General features: G+C 38.2%; 1 protein-coding gene across 2 annotated transcripts in view; it reads right to left on the bottom strand.

Moving 5' to 3' along the window:
• Positions 1–23,922, bottom strand: part of NELL2 (neural EGFL like 2) — a 378,238-nt gene that overhangs the window by 318,219 nt on the left and 36,097 nt on the right. For both annotated transcript variants that reach the window (XM_060305603.1, XM_030835328.2), the window contains exon 4: positions 8,510–8,660. In XM_060305603.1, coding sequence (XP_060161586.1) covers positions 8,510–8,660 — 151 coding nt within the window. The remainder of the gene's footprint in view (positions 1–8,509; positions 8,661–23,922) is intronic.

Genomic DNA, 23,922 nt, shown 5'->3' with positions numbered 1-23,922 from the left:
TTGACATTACAAACATGTGAGAAAAGAATGGGCTTTTGGGTAACTGGCATTGGGACCACCAGCTTCACCTATTAGATATTACACAAGATAAGTATACCTAGATCTAAGTTCAAGATGTCCATTTCTTTTCTTTGTTAGGCAGGACAAAATGATCATTCATTGAATACAGCGGGGCAGATTAAGATGGAAAGTTAAATACAGATGTATCATCGTCCCTTTTCCAGATCTCCAATTAAAAGATCAATAGTAAACTAATCAACAGTATTTGCATTAATGCCTATGCATCAGTATTCATTGCAGAGTCAAATATTGTGCTGAGATAATCTCTCCTTCATTGTCACAAATTCCTCAACATCCAAAGAAGAAAGTTAGGTAGCATCAAGGACAGATGAATTTTTTTCTTACTTCTCCCAAATTGCCCAAAATCATGCCAAATTTTCTATTCTATAGAGTAGACCATAAATTTCTCATAAAGGAAATTTTAAACCACAGAATGTAATTTAGGGGACTGTACCAAAGCTACATCAAGGGACAGCAAAAGGATTTTATTTATCGTGAAGAAAATGCAGTTTTACAAAACATGGAAAAAGAGAACAGAGTCCTTTTGGAATTCGGGGAAATTTTCTCATTCATTTTTACTTACAAATATACTTTCACTTTTCAATTAGCCTTTACTGTTTTCATATTTCTCCTCTATATTTCTTGTACAAACAGATAAGTGAATAATATCTTAGAATTACTTCTCTAGTCTTTTTTTTTCCTTTCAAAACACAATAGCCAGAAAACTGTAATGATGAGAAAACTCCTTTGATCTGCCTAAGTGTCTTTATTCTTTCATACATAAAGTATCATATATTATTGTCTGTTGTTTTTAGGTAATACTGATGTTGGCTAAACATACACAGAAATGCCAGAAGAGCCAACAATCTTTTTGCACTGTGCTCACATGAAGTTTGTGGTCCAATTTTTAACAGCAGCCCCTACTGGAAAAACATCACTGGAAACCAGCATCTCAGGTTTGGAGGCCAAATGAGACTGTTCACGGCACACCAGAGCACTGCTTATAAGGTTCCCAGTAGCTTCATAATGATGTCACTTTGTTTGAAGCTGTGTTTCAGTACCAAGATGTGACTTAAGCACACTTCCAGTCCCAAGACACTGTGATGTCTGCCTTTCCCACTTCCATCTTGCTCTTAGTTCACTTCAGACACCCCAAGACCCAGAGCACGTCCATTAGTCTCATACGTCCAAACCAACAAAGTTGTGTGATTAGGTTTCCAGCTTTCACACAGTGGCTGAGATGTTGTTACATAGCTCATTACAGGTGTCGTTATTCTCTAAGAACTTGACTTGCAGTCATTTGGAAGCAGCGTCTGCCAGTTAGTGAAATCCTCACGCCTAGAGCTAATGGCATTTCAGGATAGATAAGGCACCCTGCATCAATAGAGCAAATTTGAACATTCTCCAGATCCTTTACCCTAGCCTGGAGAAAACTCTGTGATGTCATTTGTGATTCCTGGTGTACTCATGATGATCTTTCGCTCGATCTTCCACTCATTTTTTCATCCACCAAATATTTATTTAGCATCTAACTTTGTATGACAGCATGGCAGGTAAAATGGAGTGTGCAAGTTTAATGCATAATCCTTTACAGCAAAAGAAAAAATCTAATCAAAATTTGTTGTCAGCTACATAAAATTTCAGGCAAACACACAAGTACTCCTGGGAAAAGGATTAGAAAGCTACATCCTGGAGTCTTATGGTGGTTGTCTACAACCACTGCAGGCATGGTACTGATAAATGTTTAACATTTGGCTCTCTGTTTTCTACAGAAATAATTCTAAGATATTGGTTCATTTATCCGTTTGTTTAGGGAAGATAGAAGAAAAGAAATATGAAAAAAGTAGACTCATTAAAAACAGAATATTTATCAACAAAAACACATTTTTTAAAAAGAGCTCTACTCTGTAGCACTTGCTTATTTCCATAGTCTACTTCAAGCTACAACAGTGATGTCAGCCAGCTCACAAAGTTTCAATTCTTATCAGCCAGTATAAGCCTGCTCCAGCACACCACTGACTGGCTGAGAAACATTTTCTTCTTTTAACTTTTCTTACTTTCAAAATGTCTTTAATGATAATAGTGGTTGCCCCCAGGGACAGAAATCAGGTGGCCGGGGAGGGATGAAGGTAGACTTTTTCTCTATATCTTATTGTGCCTTTTAAATTTTGAACCATGGGATGTATTACCAATTTTTTTTTAATTACAATTACAATTTAAATTTAAAAAATCTTCAGTAAATATTTGTTACCAAATAGATTTAGATTTTTAAAATATAAATTGTGAGCAAAGGCAGCAAATGATACTTTTTACCGTCTCATATGCAATGAATACATATGTATATATGTGAAACATTGAAACAACAAGATGTTATATGTTAGAATGCCACAAGGAGTGGCCCAGATTTAAAAACCTGGAGAAAGAAATTCATGTAAACTGGGAAGGTCAGTAAAAGCTTCACGGAGCTGTGAGTGAAGTTCTGAAGTGTGAACAGGACTTGGATGAGCAGAAAGAAAGGGATCTACACAGAGGTGATGAGCAGACTGGCCACTGTGCCTGGCATTTATACTCCTACTGAATGATACCACTTTTCTCCATCTCTGCCAGTGCCGGAGCTGACATTCCCTGCAGCCTCTATTTCTCACTGACCTCTCCCTACTTCATTTGGAGTCAGAGCAAGATGCGCAATAGCCAGATATCTCAGGATAGCTCACTGCCATCAACCCGCAGGGAGATAAGAGTGAAGTCAGGGACTGACGCAAGAAGCAGGGAAGCCGCTTCACATCATCTCTAGTAATAACATTAATGTTTATTTAGTGTTTGCTCTGCAGCAGGCACTCTATGGTCAAACTCACAAAGCCTAACTCACGGGGTTATGAATAACTCAACTTCTTGCCTTCTACCAAGCAGGCAAGAACCTGTGGTCAGTGGAGCACCACAACCTCACCCCACCCACTTCCAAAAGCAACTAGGAAATGAGCTTCTTTCCTCATGAGGAAGAGCTCTTCTGTGAACTAAGACAGACCTGACAGAAGGCTGAATCCACATCTAATCACTGCCAGTTAAAGGATGACAGATCACCTGTTTCTTTTAATGAGCATTTTTCAACATTTAACTGGTTTACAGCTAACAATCCTTTGAAGCACATAAATGCATTCACTTATCCAGGACCATATTTTGCAAGCTAGTCATCTTAATGGATACGTCAGATAGTTCTACTGATCAAAATTTGACATTTTTTGGATAGTTTGGCATTTTTAATGATAAAATTAAAATTTTGTCAGAATCTGATTTCCCTGATTTAATTTGCACCCAGTAATGGAATACTCTTTGGTCATTAATGAACAGATTATAAATGAATATTTACTGGCATAGGAAAATCCTCAAAAAATTTTGCTAAATTATAAAAAGTTATAAAATATGTACAATGTGATTTAATTTTTTAAAAAAATAGTATATCTATACATTTTAAGTAGACATTTATAACTGAAAGTATTAGTAGACACTATCCCCAGGGGGATAAAATTACAGATGATTTTTGCTTCCCTCTTTGTGATTTTCCTAATTTGTAAAATTCACTATCAGCATTAATCTTATATGTAATGTTTGAAATTTGTAGCATAGTTAAAATTTCCACATTCTAGAGGATCCATCCATCATTACGCGAGAGTAGAATCCACACTACTTACCCAGAAAAAGCCTGGCCCTGCCCTTGGGAACTGCCTACTTCAGCCACCACAGGAGGATGTGGGTACCTTCTGTTCAGGCATGGCCTTATTTGGTTCCTCAATTTTCATAATAAAATGTCAGTATTTCCTACAACTCAATTGCTGCTGAGGTTCAACACAACTTTCATTTAACTGTCAACAAAGAATAGCTGCAATTTGGGTATTTATCAGAGAAGTCTAACTTGAATTCAGTATTATTCTCAAGACACTGGGAAAAGCCAACTGGTATGGAATATTGCCTAGAAGACATGGTATTTTATCAGGATTTCACATAGGAGGTGCTATTGGCATTCTGAGCAGTAAAACTTGGTTGCACAGAACTTTTGTGCACACTACCAAGGGCCTCGAAGACAGTACAACTTCAAACACCTTTACACCTAGATGCACGTTACTGGCATCGTTATAGATTTGCTTTTTCTGAAGCGCGCTGTGGCTTGACGTCACCAGCTGACACGAGGTCCTCTGAACTTGTTCCTCTAAAGGCACTCACTATATTTTACCATAAAAGGTCATAGGAGAAATAAGTCTCTGGTCTCAGAACCCAGAATAGTTGCATTCCCTTATCATCTAAGTGGTTGTCTATTTCTTCTTTGCCTTGGTTTGCATATTTCATTTTATTTTTGTCTTATTGTCCTGTAGATATCTCTATAAACCTCCTTAATTTTTTGTGAAAATAAGCAGAGAATAAATAAGTGTTCAGGAAATGATGACACTAAAGAGATGGCTGAGAATAAGACTAAGGAAAGAAAGATATCTTCAGCAACAACAACAGGAAAAAAAACAATACAAACCAAAGCACAAGGTCTGAGAGGGTGATGGGAGGTTAGCAGATATCACAGTGGATGTGTAAAAATACCGGACTCAGGAATCAGAATTATGCTGAGTGTAAAATAAGTCAGACAGAAAAAGACAAATACTGTATGATTTCACTCATATGTGGAACCTAAAAACCAAAACAAATGAACAAACATAACAAAACAGAAAGAGAGTTACAGATACAGAGACAAACAGATGATGGCCACAGGAGAGAGGGTTTGGGGCGAGGAGAGAAATAAGTGAGGGAGACTCAGAGGTACAAACTTCCAGTTACAAAATAAACGAGTCACAGGTATGAAATGTACAGTGTGGGGAAGATAGTCAATAACTACGTATGTGTGTGTGTATGGTGCCATCTTAACTTATCGTGGTGATCATTTTGAAATATATAGAAATATGCTGCGTAACAGGAACTAATAGTGTTGTAGGTCAATTATGCTTCAAAAACAAACAAACAAACTCACAGAAAAAAAAGCAGATGTGTGGTTCCCAGAGGCGGGTGAGGGAGGAAGAGGGCATTGGATGAAGGCACTCAAAAGGTACAAACTTCCAGTTATAAGATAAATAAGTACTAGGGATGCAGTGTACAACCTGGTAAATATAATTAACTCTGCTGTGTGTTATACATGAAAGTTGTTAAGAGAGTAAGTCCTAAGAGTTCTCAGAAGAAGGAAAATTATTTTTCTATTTCTTTGATGTTGTATCTATATGTGATGATGGGTGTTCACTAAACTTACTGTGATAACCACTTCATGATGTATGTAAGTCAAATTACTATGCTGTACACCTTAAACTTATACAGTGCTGCGTGTCAATTATTGATATATCTCAATGAAACTGGAATAAAAAAATCAGAAGTGGGTTTGGGTGCCGACTCTGTCACCATCTAGATAAGTGATACTGTGAAAAAACAGGCAGAAGAGAAGCTAGTCTAACAACTTCAGACACTGAGAGAAGGCACAGCACAGGTGCAGGAGACCAGCTCTATAATCATACTACCTGAGTTTAAACTCTACCCGCATTTACTCTTGGGAGCCTTTAACAACTTAACCTCTCTAAAATTTGTTTCTTTAATCTGTAAAATGGTAATGAGAATAATGACCTTGCAATATGATGGGACTTTAGTGAATTTTTTTCTCTAGTATCATCAAGCACTTTATACGGATTTATAGATGAGGAACCTGAGGTTCAGAAGAGGTAAGTGATTTATTTACCCAAGGTCACAAAGCCAGTACCCAAGGTCACATAGCCAGAGCTATGACTGGAATGCACGCAGTCCTTCTCCAGATCTGCACTCTGAACCACTATCTAATATTGACGTAAAAGGAACTAACCCATGGAATGCACTGAGCACTGCGCCTAGCACACGGTAAGCCTTTAATAATTGTTGGCTTCCCAAGCAAATGAAAAGTGCCTTCCAAACAGATATGATTTTAAATATCATAGAAAAATATCCTATATCTCAAATATGGTATTTGTTTAGGTAAATGTTATCAAATTTGCAGATGATACAAAGGAAGAATGAAGAATTAATAATCAATTTAACAAGAATAATCGGAAAGCATGAGAGCTGAGCACAAAGATTTATGTATAAATATGTTCATCACGGTGTTGTTTATCAAAGTTAAAAAAGGAAAGAGTTCAGTATCCAAAAGTAAGAACACACACCGACACAGACAAAAAACTGGATTAAAATATGACAGAATTTCAATATCAGTCTTCTTCTGGTGATATGATTTGTATGACTTTTCCTATTTCTTTATTACACCTGTCAGTTGTCCACATTTTCTACAATGAAAATATGTTGCTATGCTAATTTGAAAAAAATATATATTATTTTTAATTGAAATAAGTCAATATAAAGCCCTACACACAACTTTAACAAATCTACTTCATAGGAACAGTAAGATAGGATCTGTCTGACAGCAAATCTTCCTTCAAAGACCTACCTGATAAAAGTTGGGTATTTCGGTGGTCCATATCCTTACTATGTCTAAGGTGCTAAAAAAAATTTTCAAACTATTTTAATATGTATCAGTTGGAAAGTGCATAGATTATAAGAAATGCATGCTGGTCAAACATTTGTAGAGTTAATGTATTCAACTCTAGGGACCAACAAAACATTGACCATCTGGATGGGATGGTCGTGAGGGATGTCATCTGGAAGAAGGTTAGGCGAGTTCCATGTCTCTACAAATGGGGTAGTAAGAAGCCACAGGGCTTAGAAAAATCTCTTGCCCAAAATACAGGGGAAGTTTTCTTAGCAAACAGAAATAATCAGCAATAAATCAGGCTGCTCTGTGAAGGAACAATATCTTTCGCTGTATGTGAATCATGTTGCCTAAAGCCCACTGGAGAATAGCAGGATCGCAGCGTTACAAATGAGGAGCTCCCCTGATGTCAATCACCTGAAGACGAGGACCAGGAACATACGAAGGCGAAGAGCCCTGGTGAACCCTCGGACATGGACCTCTCCCTTTCTTGCTCAGTCTTTTTTTTTTTTTTTTTTTGCGGTACGCGGGCCTCTCACTGTTGTGGCCTCTCCCGTTGCAGAGCACAGGCTCCGGACGTGCAGGCTCAGCGGCCATGGCCCACGGGTCCAACCGCTCCGCGGCATGTGGGATCCTCCCAGATCGGGGCACGAACCCGCGTCCCCTGCATCGGCAGGTGGACCCCCAACCACTGCACCACCAGGGAAGCGCTGTTGCTCAGTCTTAAGGAGCCCAAGCCAATTACCTGGTGAATGTTAGGATGGCACCCTGCTTTCAAAAACAGGCCAAAACCTGGGAGGAGAGAAATCCAAGTGAGGGGCCTGGGAAGTTATGCCAATCCTTTGGGACTAACGATAGAATTAGATGGGGTCTTAAATCCCTGAGAGTAATCCAGGTAGAATGTGATCAGGAACCCTACTCTCTGTGTCAATTTTCTATATTTTGTTCTCCACATATATTTGCTTCTGTTTGCCCTTTAGTATTTAGCAAAGATTTGCCAAGTCCCAGGCTGCCCCAAGAAAAGAGGTTTCTGCCCACATCTGAACAGGATTATTAAATCCATTATATATGTAAAACACTTTACATATATGAACTCTTTGATCCTCACAACTACCTATGAAGGAGGTACTATTTCTATCCTCCTATTACAGATGAGGAAATTGAGGCACAGATAGGTTATATGACTTGCCCAACGTCCCCAGATAGTCACGAAGTGGGCATTCAAAATATGAACACAAAAGAACTTTCATTGTCAGAACTGTGGTTATTCTTTCAGGAAGGAATCACTTTAAGCTGTTTGATGTTATTTAGTAGCAATTTATGTATATGCTAAGTGTTATGAATGAATTTCTTCTTCTCCCTCTCCCCTCTTCCTCACTACTCCCACCAGCTCTCCTAATCATGCTTCTATGCGTGCGAGGAGCAAAGAAATACTAGACAGTATTTTGATTCAACATACATCCAAAAATACAGCTGTAACTGCCACAGTCTAAGAAGTGCGCTGAAAATGAATTTATCTGTCTGTGATTAAAATTATAAGACTATTAAACTCTAAACCCAGGCAATATCCTAAAGAAACAGAATATGGTATTTTTGCGGCTAACTGTTCACCAATTAAGAGGAAGTATGTTTGACTTTAACATTGAGGAAGATAACTCATGAGGAAGTTAGTAATTAATAAATGGGTTTTAGGAATGGTGACTTCCCTTCGCTCTTAGCAACATCAAAAGCAATAGCTCCTTCTGCTTTTAGGCTGATCTCAATTACTTGTGTTTCTGATTTTGCATAATGTAGCACAATTATTCTTGCTGTTTTAAACCAATCATGAATATCTTGCTTTTGTTTACTTCTCTTTAATGTGTTAATTTCACCATCTATAATGAAAACACAGGAAACTCTAGCAGCCGCACGTACCTGTGATCCAAGTGGTGAATGGAGAAAATCACTCCGGAATTTAAATGGGTCTGTTTTAGGGTCACCAGAACAGTAAATTCATGCTTATTTCTCAGCTTCTGAAAAAACTGTTCAGCTGTAGCAGTGGATGCTTTTATACTTCTGGGAGTATCTAAAAAAAGAAACATACAGTAAATAGACTAGAACTTGGCTTTATAAAGCATTCTTTACAGGCAACGTCTTTCAGAAAACATTATCAAGCAACTGCTGATAAATACTGAGCTCCAGACTCTCCTGGTAAATTGGTTCAAAAAGACTTTTTGCTACACATAACACAGGACAGTAAATCACATGAATGACTGAGCTTGTGTTTCAGAGATCTTTTTTCAAAAATGTCTTTGAGGTGAAGAATCAAAGAGCCCTGTTTGAAAAACTGAGCTCCCAAGTTTTCTCCTCACACTCTTCCTAAATCCTGGATACCACAGCCACGTCAGTGTCAACATTGAACAAAAGGATGTCCTTCCGAGAAAAGGACCTAAAAAACCATGATAGAGCCATTTAGCTTTTCTGACACCTCGTGACAGGAAACTGGATTTAAATCAATGTGCCACCTTCCACACTGATATCTGTAGCCAGAAGGCTTGCTATAAATAGATTTTTTAAAAGATCATTGCAATTAGTCACTCTCAGCCTTCTGTGCAGCGGATGAAACATTAAGATCAAATTATCGTGCCGTATTTTTGAAAGAAATGCCCAGAACTCAATTCCCACGTCCCTCTCCCCAGGCTTAGAGAACACCTAGACAAGAGAGATTTGAGTGGGAGAGCAGATTTTTATCCTGCACTTTCCTGCGGTTTAGTCGTGCACTCCAACCTCAGGACCCAGAGGACATGGGAGAAATAGCCAGGGGTAGAAATGGATTTAGTGGACAGGAAAAACCTATCATTCAAGCCGTCCGCTCACAGAGCATAACGCTCTCCTATTCAGTGTGTGCAGAGGGTTGATGGGAGCCAGAAACACAGTTTCCGTAGCTATCAAATCGTTCTCCTCTTTTCTGTGCTTTAGACTAGATAGACTAGATAAGGAGTTCTCAATGGGGAAGCTACTGGCATTTGGAGAGAATAACCCTTCCTGTGGAAGACTATCCTATGCACTACAGAACATTTAGCACCCCTGGTCCTGGCCCAATGAATGCCAGCGGCACTCAGTCCTAGTCACTGTGACAACCCAAAGTTCTCCCACACATTTCCAAGCATTCCCTTTGGAACAGTGCAGCAGAAATCAGGTTGAGAACCACAACCTTGATGAAACAGAGATTATGAGATTAATCTAAAGTTCCCCACCTTTCCAGCCACACAAATTTATGGAATAAAATTGTAATCACCTGGTCTGTGTCCATCACTGGGGATGCATAGACATGGAGAAGGCCTCAAGATACCCATAAAATGGAGGAGGGGACAAATAATCCCAATAAAACAAAAGAAACGCTGTCATACAGGCAAGTACAAAGTGGTGTTGGACCACAGAGGGAAGGTAGCCAACATGATCTGGAGGGCAGGATCTCAAAACAGAAGGCATTTGCTCAGGAGTTCACCAGGTAGAGAAGAGAGGGCAACGCATTCCAGTCATAGAAATAGCTTATGAAAAAGCAAAGAGATGTGATAGGGCATGACATGGCTGAAACAGCAAGTAGCAGCCATTGCAGGATGGGGCTGGGTAGGAAAGCTGAAGAGGAGAGGCAGGGCTTTGTGTGCCAATGTAATAGACACTTGTTTCTGTCACCATGCTCAATTTACTCTCTAGGTAAAAAATTAAAAAATAAATAATAATAACTCTTATCTACCACTGAAAAACGATCCCTCCCCACTCTTAACCCATGGCTTCCTCTGTGCTAAAAGTACCCAATCAGAGCGTCGCATATTCCTGTCCACAGTAATTGATTCAGAAACAGGCACCTAATCCAGGGCAATGAAGTCAGGCCCAGGATATTGGTTCCAGGTTTTAGGAAAAAGAAACTTCCTAGTTTCCAAAAACAAATTTCCTCAGTTCTAGTCAATAGTCACAGTTCAAAAGCGTAATAATAATCCACAATTTCAGCCATGGTAAATGTAATAGTTTCTCCCTGGATTCCACTAGAGAGAAGACAGGCTTTGCAGAGATTCCATCCAATCCCTCTGAGATCCAAAACCGTCTGCTCCCCAAGGAGGCACAGAAAATGAGACTCTGTGAGAAGGATTTATCTAATGTTAACTTTTAATCCACTCCAATTTATATACAAGTGAATCATTCACAAACTTCATGACTTCGTTTCGATTCGCTAGATAAGAACAAATTAAAATTGAATTACAAATATCACACTCCCCCTCCCGGCCCTGCCTCGCTCCGACCCTTTTCAGGCAGGTAGAGCTTGAGCAGCAACCTTTGTCTTTCTGAACAGAGTGATAGATGGGGACATAAAGGAAGGAAACTGAGGAAGGACTACATTAAATACAGGAATGATGATCAGAGCCACAGAGAGATGGGAAGGTGTAGCCCAGGAAGCTTGAGCTCTTATAGTGAGAGAAAAGAAATTGAGAAAAGGGTGCCAGCTGCCTGACAAGGTGGAACTTTAAAGAAGAGATGCTTGAAGAGGAGTTTTAGAAAGCTTTGTCATTTGGTACGCGAAGAAAATCTTCACTAAATCTCTATATTATTCTCCACTGCTTCTGGAGTCAGATTTGTGAGAAGGGTTAGGAGGCTATATTATTTGTGTGGGGTTTTATCTGTTTTGTTTTCAGATGAAATTACATGTGAAGACTGACCTTATGATGAAAGGAAGAAGGACCTAAAAAATGGATTACATTTGAGTATTGTTGGTAAAAATGTAAACCACCACGGTTGAAAACATGAGGAAGGCAAGTGTAGTTGAAGGGAAACCATTTTTTTTAAAGATTTGTTAATCTGCATTTTGGAAAAATTTCTCTGGTAGCCATGTGGAATATTTGAAGAAAGAAAAAAATTTGAACGTTGGGAAAACTCTTGAGAAAATGGCAATTCAGGTGATTATTGACTTTTTGTTAAATTTCACATATTTTAAATATCACATTTTGACATCCCTAAACTACCTTTTCTAAATCAAATTGATGTTTTTGGCTTTCACCAGGAATCGTGATACAGAACTACTTACTGGTTCTTTCACTGCCTGTCAGGCATGTTGATGTGAGAAGGGCCAAGTGAACCCCAGGTGGATATCTGCGTTAAGATGCTTAAGGAAGTGCTTAAGGAGACCTGCAGGGCAGAACCATCCTCTATCCCGCCAGGGTGGTAAGTGTTGTCCCAGAGGGTCTCCATACAGCTTATACATAAGCTTATTCACTTACGCAGGGTCACAATTCAGGACACGCTCTCTCACCCTGTCCAGGCTCTCCTCCCAGCCCATTACCTTCCTGTTTTGCTCCCTCTGTGGTGGTTAGAGTGACTTGCAGGAAGAAGGGACCCTCCAATACCAAACATGTCCTACAGAAGCTCCATTCAGCCTATGCTTTAGGGACAGGAAAAATGAAATTCTTTTCTTTCCATCCTGATTAACCAAGTTCACTTGTATAGCGGTTTAAAAACTGGGTCTTGCATGAATCTATAATCCCTAGGTGAAGACAAATTACTGAATGAGGCAGAGAGAGCACCTCTAGGAAGTATACTAATTTTCAGCTTTCTGTCAACAGAACACCATCTCCCACCAATCCTTACCTCACCTTAATGATATTTAAATCTATTGTTCCCCCTTAAAAACATGTTTTTCAAAAATTTATTATGCCTGTGTCCGGGAAGGATTTGATGGGAGCCTGAACTCTGTGAGTAGCTCAAAAAATTAGGGAGTATAATCATTTTATTATTATAGAATTCAAGAGATTTTTAGAAAGCAAAATCTAAAGAATTTGGTCACTGATAAAACACATGCAAAAGGCAAAAACAGGAGAAACAGGAGAAAATTGAATCCAAAGTTTCTAGCTTGAGAGACAGAATGAAAGGCAAATGCAGTAGGAGCATGATGGTACCCAAATGGGATTTCAGTTTTAGAAACGGTCGTTCTGAGGTGTTCGGGAACGTGCATGTGGACATATCCGGTAGGAGGCTGGCACTACAGAATCTGATCTCAAGAGAGAGGTCAAGGTCAGCAGTATAAATGTAGAGGTCATCAGAATACAGGATCTAAAGTCATAGGCATGCCTGAGTAAATCATAGGAATCACAGGCATGAGAAGAGGATAAAAGGATGGACCATAAAAACACTAAATCTGTCGCACAGCAGGGACAACATATATAACTTTACACGTGTACGATACAATGCTGCACGTCTAGCACCATCCTTCAAAAATGTATAAATAATGTATTTTCCCCTGTGAACCCACATTCCATTTTATTCTCACAACGCTTAACAAGGACAACTATTACAATTCTGTGATTCACCCAAAGGCACCAGGCATGCTAGAGGTGTAATGGGGATGACAGTTTCGGGTCCAGCATTCCTTCCACTAAATTGCCCTGCCTCCTGGATGTGGCATCCTCACCCATGCTTAACTGCCACTCACACACAGAAAGGCAAATTCGGGAGCATCAACATAGAAAATCATCCAGAAAGAAGTAATTATATAACATAACATTTTTAGTTCCTTAAGTGACTCGCTTAGTAGTGATTTTAAGAAAGGTCACTTTCCCCATTTGCATTTCTGTTTCCCACTTTGTAAAATTAGCACTCCTGCCTTCTATTTTCATCTCAAAGATGATATACCGTTCAGAGAGACTTCTGAGTTCCTATGATTATTACTCTAAGATCCAACTCTAGTCCTCACCAGAAAGTCAAGTCAAAGAAACCACCAAGGAAGAATAATTTTACTTTATTTTTGTTATCATTTCAGTTTTCAGAATTCATAATTAAATTCAGGTATGTATTAAGCAATTTCTCAACAAGGTCTCCTGTTAGGAACCACACATAAAAAATAGATGGTTATGAGAACAAATTCTCACCCCAGAAAAATAAGTTTCCAAGGCCAGCTATGCAGATGACTAGCTGTGCCTGCCATGTAGCAACACCACGTGTTGGCTTTTAGAATTATGATACATATTATTATTACTCTCACAAGCAATGAGACTGTGGAACCCACTAAAACTACCAAGAGCCATTATACCCTTGTGGTGATTTTCTGAGCTTACTTTCATTCTAAGTGTCTCAAACTCAGCCACAAAATACCAGTTCTCACATATGAAAATTAACATAGAAGTTTCTGGCAATGAAATTATTCTTAAGATAAATTCTGCCTACCACCCCCTGTTTCTAGAGAACTGTGAATGATCATTCTTTGATGGACAAAAGTCAAAGTAAGCTGAATGTCTTTGCAAAGAAGGGCTGACGACCATCATTTGAACTGCCTCTTCAGAGCAAAACAGGCTGAGAAAAGGGGCCTTTAAATGCTATAGGAAGCCTTACAGAAGAACTTACCAGCATGCCCGTGCTGTATTAGGTCTTTTTAATTGGAGAACTGCTTGAGTTTAAAATAAAACTTTTTTTCCAAGTTTTCCATTTTTATTGCGTGCAGAAGCCTAAAAATCCCACTAAGAACACAACGTGTGGCATTTTCAAGCAGTTATTAATAAATAATGAAGCAGGTCAGAAGCAATTACATCAAAATATTCATTTTTAGTCATGGGACAACCAGGATGGAGTGATGAGTTCATGTTTGGATGCAGTGTATCCTCCACACACATAGTTAGGGGGAGAGAGGAGAGTGAGGGTGAGATGGAGAGACAGAAACTGGTTTCTTTCTATACAAAATAGACTGTAGCTTAATGCAAGTGTATCGTGGCAGCAAATATGCATGTTTACTGAAAAAGAATCAGACTAGAGCTTCTTTAAGTATGTTTAGTGCATTAGTAGTAACAGTAAAGAGAAGGGGTCTGTCCATCTCCCAATAACAAAGCAATCGGTAAGAATTCTTTTCTTCTTTTGCACTTTAACTGCATCACTACAATTGCCATCATGAATCAAATGAGTCTCTGGCCCCTGACAGGTGTCTATCCTGTCTGCAGTGTGTAGAAACCTAAACTGATTTCCCGCCACATAAGCAGACTAATAAAAATACCATGTGCAGATTCAATTATAAAAACGGTCTAATTAGAGTGGTTGACTTAGAATGTTCCAAAACTCACCAAATTACCCTTTTGTTCAGTCTCTAACTATGAAAGGTTGTTGTCTTCTAAATTCAGGTTAGAAATATATGAAATTAGAACTATTATTATATCAATAGTTGTTGTTCATTGCTCTTACTCTTTCAATATATCCATGCCTTTACAGTGCAAAACTTTAAAGGCAAAATAATAACAATTTTAAAAGCCATTAAAATTTGATTAACACAATATATACAGCTTGCAAAGTCCTTAAACATCAACAATCTCATTTACGTCTACAGCAACTTTGAATAAATGAGATTATCAGCTCCACAGTAATAGAAATTACAGATGAGGAAAGAGAGGCACAGAGAAACCAAGACATTTGTGATTATCTCTGTAAGTGGCTCAAAATCAGAGCTGATTTCCATCAACTTACTCTTTTAGGAACTTGTTGGTTCAACGGGAGCGTCCTGAGTGAAATCTGAAACTGAGCAGGTACACGAAGGGCAAGGAGAGACCACAGGAAGAGGCAGATGGCTCCGGATTGGTAGGTGGCAGGTTTAACAAACAAAGGAACTTACACACCAGGCTTGTCTTGGGCGGTGGCAAGACAAGTACAGCTCTGCACTCGCCTACCAGAATTTTAAAAGTTTATATAGAAGGCTTAACTGGGTTCTGTCACCTATGCCATCCAGATGGTCTCAACAACACATTGCTTTCTCAAGGCAGTTGCTTCCTTGAAAAGAGCTCTGACTGTGGGAACACTGGAATGTACATTTCAAGGATGGGAGGGGGTGAGGAGCCTCTGATTGCCGCCTCCGGCTTGTGGGTCAACTGGCGGTCATGTCCTCTCAATGACCTCCTCCAATAGCACTACCCAAGGCAATTATGAGAGGAAGTAGGAATGAACCTACCAAATTCAAGTGGCAGATCCTGGATCCCAACCCAGGCCAAGGTGCTTCCTGTTATTACAGGAGCACGATGCATACTCTATAGACAGTAGATAAACCCTCATTTTTAGTTAACTTTTATAAAAAATATATTCTGAAGATAAATAAATACATTTTTCTTGATCTTTGGATCAATTTAGGTTTTTCAGATCTACAAAACTATTCATATCACATAATCTCTCAGTTGCTACTTGAAACTACTTGAAACTATTGAGATGTAAACAATACTAAATTTTAAAACAAAAAGCTTTTTAAAAAGACAATTTTAAATAATTCTCCTCAAAAAGTTACTGGGCAAAACGTATGAGTAATCCACAACTTTTTTTCGTCAGCAAACTCACATCTAAGGATGTCACATCCTCACCCTTTAGACATCTATATGCCCTTTACATTCCTAGGTTCAGGGAGTTCAAGGACATACTCTTGGGATGTCAATTTGGAAATATCCCTTCATTTAACCTCAAAACAATCTCAAAAGTTTCTTTCAAATCTACAGCTAATTATAATTTGATTCAATGCATAATAAACATATGTACCTTCATGTATTATTTACAAAAAATGTTTGTTGGCTTAATGTTGTGAATATCTAACAACATAAAAATATACATACATAAGTGAATATAATCAGAAATCAGGAACAAAAGCATCCACTAACTAGTCAAAGAAACAAAAACAAATAGCAGATTCTACTCCTGGATTTAGCAACTAACTAACTGACTTTAAATAAATCATTGGAATTTTCACCAGTAAAGTAGAACAAAATGTAGTCAGGGTGCAGGGGGACTACAAATAATAAAACACCTCTATACTTTGAAGCTTAAAATTAAAGTATTAAAATTATATACATAACAGACATAAGACAAGATATTAAAGTTATTCCACTTTGTTTTTATTCCATGGTAACAAACAACTTTCTGATAATAATTGGCTTCCAAGGTACATTTTCCTTCGGACACAGCAGTAGTGATCAAACGGTATGAGTATCCTGATTTCATTCATTATTATAATCCTCATTGTAGATTAAAATTAAAATTGGTACTTGAGTTTATAATCAGATTAATGCTTTTAGCTAGTGTTTAGCTGTCCCTCAGAAATTCACCAGTGAAATTAGCAGCTCTTTTGTTACCAGCAAGAAGGTAAAGGAGCTGAAACAGTATTCCTCTTTATCATCTCTTCTCTCAACTGCAATACTGCTCAAGAAGATCAAATAGGCAGAAATACTAAGCAAATAAAAGGGAATATGATGATCGATGACAATGCCAATGCCAATAATGATGATGATGATGATAATGACGTCATTCACAACTTCAATAGACTGGCTGCATCCCTCTGTTGATCCTGCCTCACTATTTATGGATAGCAGTCTCAACAACCTCATTTGAACATATGTAGCAGATTTGAGAATTAGTAATTTGCTAGACCTTTATTTAAAGTAGTCCAATATTATGTCCAACTGAACCTAAACTGTATACAATGTGTTGGCTAATATCATGAGCCAATGTCTTAAATACATCAGGAAAACTAAATTCATGGACTGCCATAATTTACAAAACATGCTTTTGCCTTGACTAAAGCCACTGAAAACTTGAATAAATGTTTGAATTTCTTTAAAAAAAAACTTGAGTTTTTTCTAGTCCTACCATTAATAGTAGAGGAAAAGGCTCAACTGCATCTTCCTATGCTGATACAGTTATAATGGATGAGGTATTGCTTAAACTAAACTACTCATCTTAATAGTGAAGTGTACAAATTCATCAATTATGTAATCTTTCTTTTCTCTTGTAAACTATCCCATATACAGTACCTAGCTATACCTTAAATACACATATAATTACTCTTTGTAAAATGTTCATCTATTAAGCGAGTAACTAGAAATTCAAAAGAAATATATATAAATTGGTTTTTTAAGTGAAAAGTGAATCATAAGTCACTCCTTTATTTTCTTTGAAGTCTGATCAAATATTCATACAGTCCCTGAGAAGGATAAGAGAGAAAACAAATATGTGCATTCACAAAGCTGGCTATCATTTTATCCACATGCATGTTAGTGTTTGTCTTAGCTTAGTAGATTTATTAGTGTAAAAAGAAGGAAGAAAACATAGAGGATCAAGGTGAGCTTTTCATTATATATCGTCAACATTCAATTGAACCTCTTAATTGACAAGAATAAAGAATAGGTATCTCTAAGATAGTTTTACATCTATAAAATTATGAAGGTTATAAATTGTGCAACCTCAAATTACACAAGCAGATTCTAACAGAATCTCTGCTGAACAGCCAAAGAGATAGTAAGTAGTGCCCCATCAATTATGCAGAGCTGAAGTGCTGAAATACACGATTTCATCTTCTACCTAATAGGCCAAGTTGACCTGAGACATCAATTTTGGGAGTTCTGCTTTTATCCTTCTTTAATTACAATAATCAGATTATTTTAGAATAACAAGACACCAAAATATCCATTATCATGGTTTATCACCCTATTGAAATTGTGCTATGTTTTACGATTATTCTTTTCACTGCAGGAAAGAAAATAGCATTATAAAGTACCAAAGGACACGGGGCATAGTATAATCAGTTTCTCAGTCCAGAGTCTCAGACACCAGCCCTTATGTCAGTCAACCTCTGCCCTTGTTCCCCAGGCCCCGTATCCGTCTCCCCTCCATTTCTGAACCAGTTATGATAAAGAGGCCAGAAAATTAGAAATGATGCTCAGAATTAAGTCTTACTGCTCAGATATTCAACAAAAAAATGAGCTCTGAGAATTTGTGCAGCTTCTAAAATGAATCATTTCCCACACCTGCTATGTTGGCCCAATATACAAAGTTGAGCTGCTGCTTCAGTTTCCCAGCCTAGAACTCAAAACCCTGCCCTGCCCCGCCCCCCATCTGCTTGGTTGAGGCTCTAATGCCCAGTCAGGAATCTTGCCAATTCTCTCTGCTGATCCTCAGGAATGGATGAATCCTGCTAAAAAGTGTCAGAATGCTAGATCCATCAAATGATGCCTGCCTGCCTTTGAACTGTGGAGGCTACTGGACTTTCCTCATTAGCAGACTGGATACTACCCCAACTCCCACTCATCCTCGTACCCTCCCCTCACCCCATCGTACCATCCTTGTGGAGTTTTTCCTGCTCCTGTGAGTTTTTCTAAAGTATATTCTCTATTTAAGTGAGGGTACTATCCCTGGATAAAGCACAGAAGATTCACTTACTGTCGAAGCTCATCTCTGGACTTCACTTTACTAGAAGCTATATAATCTCTACTACCGATTCATCCATTCCCAGGAGGCTTACATCTAATCCTACCAAGCTCATGTCTCTCCCATTTCAAGACTTGGATTTCTCTTTAAGTGCTCATTCCTGGCCTAAGGATTGGCTCTAGTTTCCTGCTCACTTTCATTAATTCAACAAATATATATTGAGCACTTGCTACGTGCTGAGCATTCAGCAATGAAGATCAGGAATAATTCAATACAATGAACTGTCTACTGTGGCAAAGACTTCCTGTTGTCCTCCAGTAGCAATAATTACCTTCTTTTTAGTAATAAAACTCCCTACTTTCATCTGGGCACATGGCTGTCCAGCTAGAAACTACATTCCAGCTAAAGAGGCCGGGTGACTTCAGTTCTGGCAAAAAGGATGTGAGTAGAAGTGATATGTGCTATGACCCAGATTTTATTATTGAAAAGGAAACTGACTGCTCTCCACTCTCCTTTCCCTCAGGCTGGAACCAGGATGTTGTGGTAGCAAGCCAAGTTCTTCCATGAGGACAAGGGCATTGTGGGACCTTGAATAATCTCACGTGGCGGAACTACCCACCAGCGTGGAACACCTGCCTACCTTTAGATTGTTAGGTGAGAGAGAAATAAACTCCTTTCTTTTTTTTAATTTTTAGTGGAGTATAGTCTAATTACAATGTTGTGTCAGTTTCTTCTGTATAGCACAGTGAATCAGTTATACATATTCATATATCCACTCTTTTTTAGATTCTTTTCCCATATAGGTCATTAGAGAGTATTGTGTAGAGTTCCCTGTGCTATACAGTAGATGCTAATTAGTTATCCATTTTATATATAATAGTGTGCATATGTCAATCCCAATCTCCCAATTTATCCCTCCCCCCTTTCACCCCCCTGGTTACCATAAGATTGCTTTCTACATCTGAAAGTCTATTTCTGTTTTGTAAATAAGTTCATTTGTACCATTTTTTTTAGATTCCACATATGAACAATATCATATGATATTTGTCCTTCTCTGTCTGACTTACTTTACTCAGTATGACAATCTCTAGGTCCATCCATGTTGCTACAAATGGCGTTATTTCATTCTTTTTATGGCTGTAAACTCATTTATTAATTAAACACTGCATTTGGGGGTCTCTTTGTCACGGGAGCTTAGCCTATTCCCTATGTCTCCCCAACTCTCCTATGACTCACTCAGATGGTCCCTGAGGTATCATTCTTTAAAACAAGTATCAGCAGATGTGAGGTGGTATCTCATTTTGGTTTGGGTTTGCATGTCCCTTATGATTAGTGATGTTGAGCACCTTTCCATTTGCCTGTTGGCCATCTGTATGTCTTCTTTCAAAAAATGTCTATTGAGGTCCTCTGCCCATTTTTTAACTGGGTTATTTGCTTTTCTGATTTTGAGTTTTATGGGTTCTTTATATATTTTGGATATCAACCGCTTACCAGATATACTGTTTACAAATATCCTCTCCCATTCAGTAGATTGCCTTTCATTTTGTTCACGGTTTCTTTTGTTGTGCAAAAGCTTTTTGGTTTGATGTAGTCCCACCTCACATCTGTCAGAATGGCTATTATCAGAAAAACAAGGAACAGTCTACTGACCCTTGGAAGCAACAAATATAGATATAATTTCCCTTAGATAAAAAGTAATATTTTTAGAATAAAATTCTTTTAGAATAAAATAAATACCACTTGCAGCAAAATGGATGGACCTTGAGATTATCATACTAAGTGAAGTAGTCAGAAAGAGAAAGACAAATACCATATGATATCACTTATATGGGGAATCTAAAATATGACACAAATGAACTTATCTACAAATCAGAAACAGACTCACAGACACAGAAAACAGACCTGTGGTTGCCAAAGGAGAGGGAGGATGGGGGAGGGATGGATTGGGAGTTTGGGATTAGTAGATGCAAACTATTATATATAGAACAGATAAACAATAAGGTCCTACTGTATAGCACAGGGAACTATATTCACTATCCTGTGATAAACCACAATGGAAAAGAATATGAAAAAGATATATGTATAACTGAATCACTTTGCTGTACAGCGGAAATTAACACAACATTGTAAATCAACTACACTTCAATAAAATAATTTTTTTAAAAAAAGCAATTCTTTTATATCTTTAGCTATGTTTATGCCTAGAAAGTAAGACCAAAACAATGTGATGATCTGCTTAGTTAGGGCAAGTCTAGATGCTATAGAATCAAAAACGAGACAAATAATTCCTGTTACCTTGCCTTCATCACTGCTGTTGATATGTTTATTGGGGGCATATCCTATCTCCTCTCATTCTGTGATAGGCTTTCCAAGTGCAGGGATCAATTTTGTAATTCTCCTTCTTGGCACAGTCCATGTAGAAAATCAATATGCGGCCAACTGTCTTGTTCATTGATGACTTCCCCACCTACGTCTATGCCTTTTCATAACAGTGTTTGTTGTTTGCTCAAATAGCTAAGTAAAGGCTAGAGATTTATTTTGCCTTCAAATACTCCTTTGCATTGCCACCCAGTTTAAAATTTATGATTTAAAAGGTAGAATAGGTGATAACCCCAATGAACTAAACTAGAATACGTACAAAAAAATTTACAATAATGTTTTATATTGTTATCTATTAAGACCAAAGGCTCTCTCCTTTCCCCTTGCAATACAAACTGGCAAGTCTGTAGAGGGACTCTAGATTTACAAAAAGAACTTAATCCTTTGTAGCACTCTGAGATGAGCATGTTCCTAGAAAAAGGAATAATAGAGGTCTCAGTTAATGACAAGTTCAAAACATTCCCCTCAGATGATTACACTGCAGGTTGAGTAGTTTCTTAGAAATGTTACAAATTTCCAGAATGTCAGAGAAAATAATTTCTAACTGAATGGCAAGAAACACCTTCCAGAACCAAATGAAAGCACTGGACTTGTCTTATCTCAGCTCCACTATCAGTTTTGGGATAGTTGTGAGTTGACCTACATAGAATATTCAGAACACTTAACAAATTAATGTTCTTGGTTTTTTTCCTTTGAAAAAACTATTCAGGCAAAAAGTCTACACAGTGGTCTACAGATAGTTTCCCTCACTATATTTTACACCCTTTAAAACAGAGGAGAACCCAGGCATGAAAATAATCCTGTAATTATACTGCAATCAGGATTTAACATGTCACATCCCACCCTCTTGACAATTCTTTTTCTCTTATGATGGTCTATAGCCCTGATTGTTTATTATGCACTTTCATTATTTTTCAGTGTAGCACTTTGTGCTGTCTTACGTCTTTCTCTGTTTCTTATGTAATTGCTTTATATGCCAATCTTAAATCCTCAGAAAGACTGATTTTAATCTCCTTGAAGGCAACGAGTGTACATTTTAGTTCTCTTCTATTCCTAAGTACCAGCAATTATGGTCCAAGACAGAGAGAAGGAGTTTGATAAGTATTTGTTGAATAGAGTTGAATTAATTTTCCTTTTTAAGGTCTGGAAGATAAAACAACGTACCCACCTTGGTTGTGAAAGGATGTCATTCCCCTCCCCTCTTAATTCTCCACTGAAGCAAGGTTTACAACCCTGAACTCGCTGTACAGCTATAGGCAATGCCTGATAATCTCACAGACAAACACAACTGACCCTGAACGCGGGTTTATGCAGAGGTCCTGGGAGGCATGGCCCATACTAAGTATCAGTCGCAACTATCTTATTAGTTCAGGCTAGGAAAATTGCTAGAGTTTAAAATTCTTTTGAAACCATAATGTCTGAGTGTATCTTAAAACAAGCTGCTTCCTTTCATCCCAGAATTTCCTGTTTGAATGCTATCCCAAGTCATATATTTCTTCCTCTTTAGTTCATATTCCAATTCCACAAAATTGTTTTCTTTCTAGCATTTGGAAGATAAAATGGGTATTTCCACCTTAATGCCATAGTTAGATATGGCTCTGAATTACATACAGATATGTGAAAGATATATTTCCATTTCTAATTTAGGAAATTAGGACCAAACATCAACAATAATATTCCCTATTTAAATACCAACCTCTAACGATTCATTCACATATTTCCTCATTTGCATAGCTTCTCTCCCTTATCTGTACCACCTCACTTTCACTCAGTAGAAATATACTCTAATTTTGTTTTTCTTCTGAATTCTTATTTTCAGTATTCTTATTCATTCTTCCCTCTTGCTTCATAAAGTATGAGCATAAATGCAGAAGATACAGTATATGTTAATACGTGTGTGTGTATATATGTGTGTGTGCACGCATACATACATACACTCACACACATTTTTGCTGTGGTCAATCTACAATTTATAAATGTGGCTGTTTCTAAACCATCATTGATTGATCAGTTTTTAGGACTTTGGCATGCATTTTTACACAGAAGCAACACTTTACATGATGGTTAGGTCCTGAGAAGACTCCATCTACTACAATATGCTATGGCTGACTTAAATCCAATAGATTCTGGTTTCTTAAGTCCAGGATGCTGAACTCAGAACACCTGGAACCTCGATGGGCAAGGGAGAAATCTGGACGCCAAGATGAGGTAAAGGGATGGGATAACTGAACAAGCTACAGACTAGATCCTGAAGAAGGGAGCCGGCAGTTCAATATCTAACAGTCAAAGAAGTAAACGTGAACCCTGGCTTGGTTCAAGTTGGGAAATTCAGGCAGAGGAAGCAACCTGTGCAAAGCACGTGGTATGCAGAAGCACAGTACCTTCATGGACCCACCAGTACTCTATACCGTTTATACTGCTGGAGCATAAGGCGTGTAGGAGGGAGGGAGGTGGGAAATGGAAGGAGTTTAGATGGGTGGTCAGGAACAGATCAGGGTTCTGTGATCAGCCTTTGCAGAGATACTGTGTTACTCAGAGAACGGTAGGGCTAAGACAAAACCAAAGCAGAAGCCCAGTTATCTGAACTGGACCAGCAGAGTGAGGCAGAAGGAGAAGGGACGGCTTAGCAGGCATAGAGCAGCACAGCAGCAGGCATCAGTCATTAGCACAGTGAATTTTAATGAGTTGTATGCCCACACTAGTGGGGTGGGGTCCCAATAAACTCCCTGTCCTGGTCAGAACTGGCTCAGGAACTGGGAATGTTT

The sequence above is a fragment of the Globicephala melas genome, chromosome 10, assembly GCF_963455315.2.
Source record: "Globicephala melas chromosome 10, mGloMel1.2, whole genome shotgun sequence".
Classification (NCBI taxonomy): domain Eukaryota; kingdom Metazoa; phylum Chordata; class Mammalia; order Artiodactyla; family Delphinidae; genus Globicephala; species Globicephala melas.
This window is presented reverse-complemented; position numbering and strand designations above follow the sequence as displayed.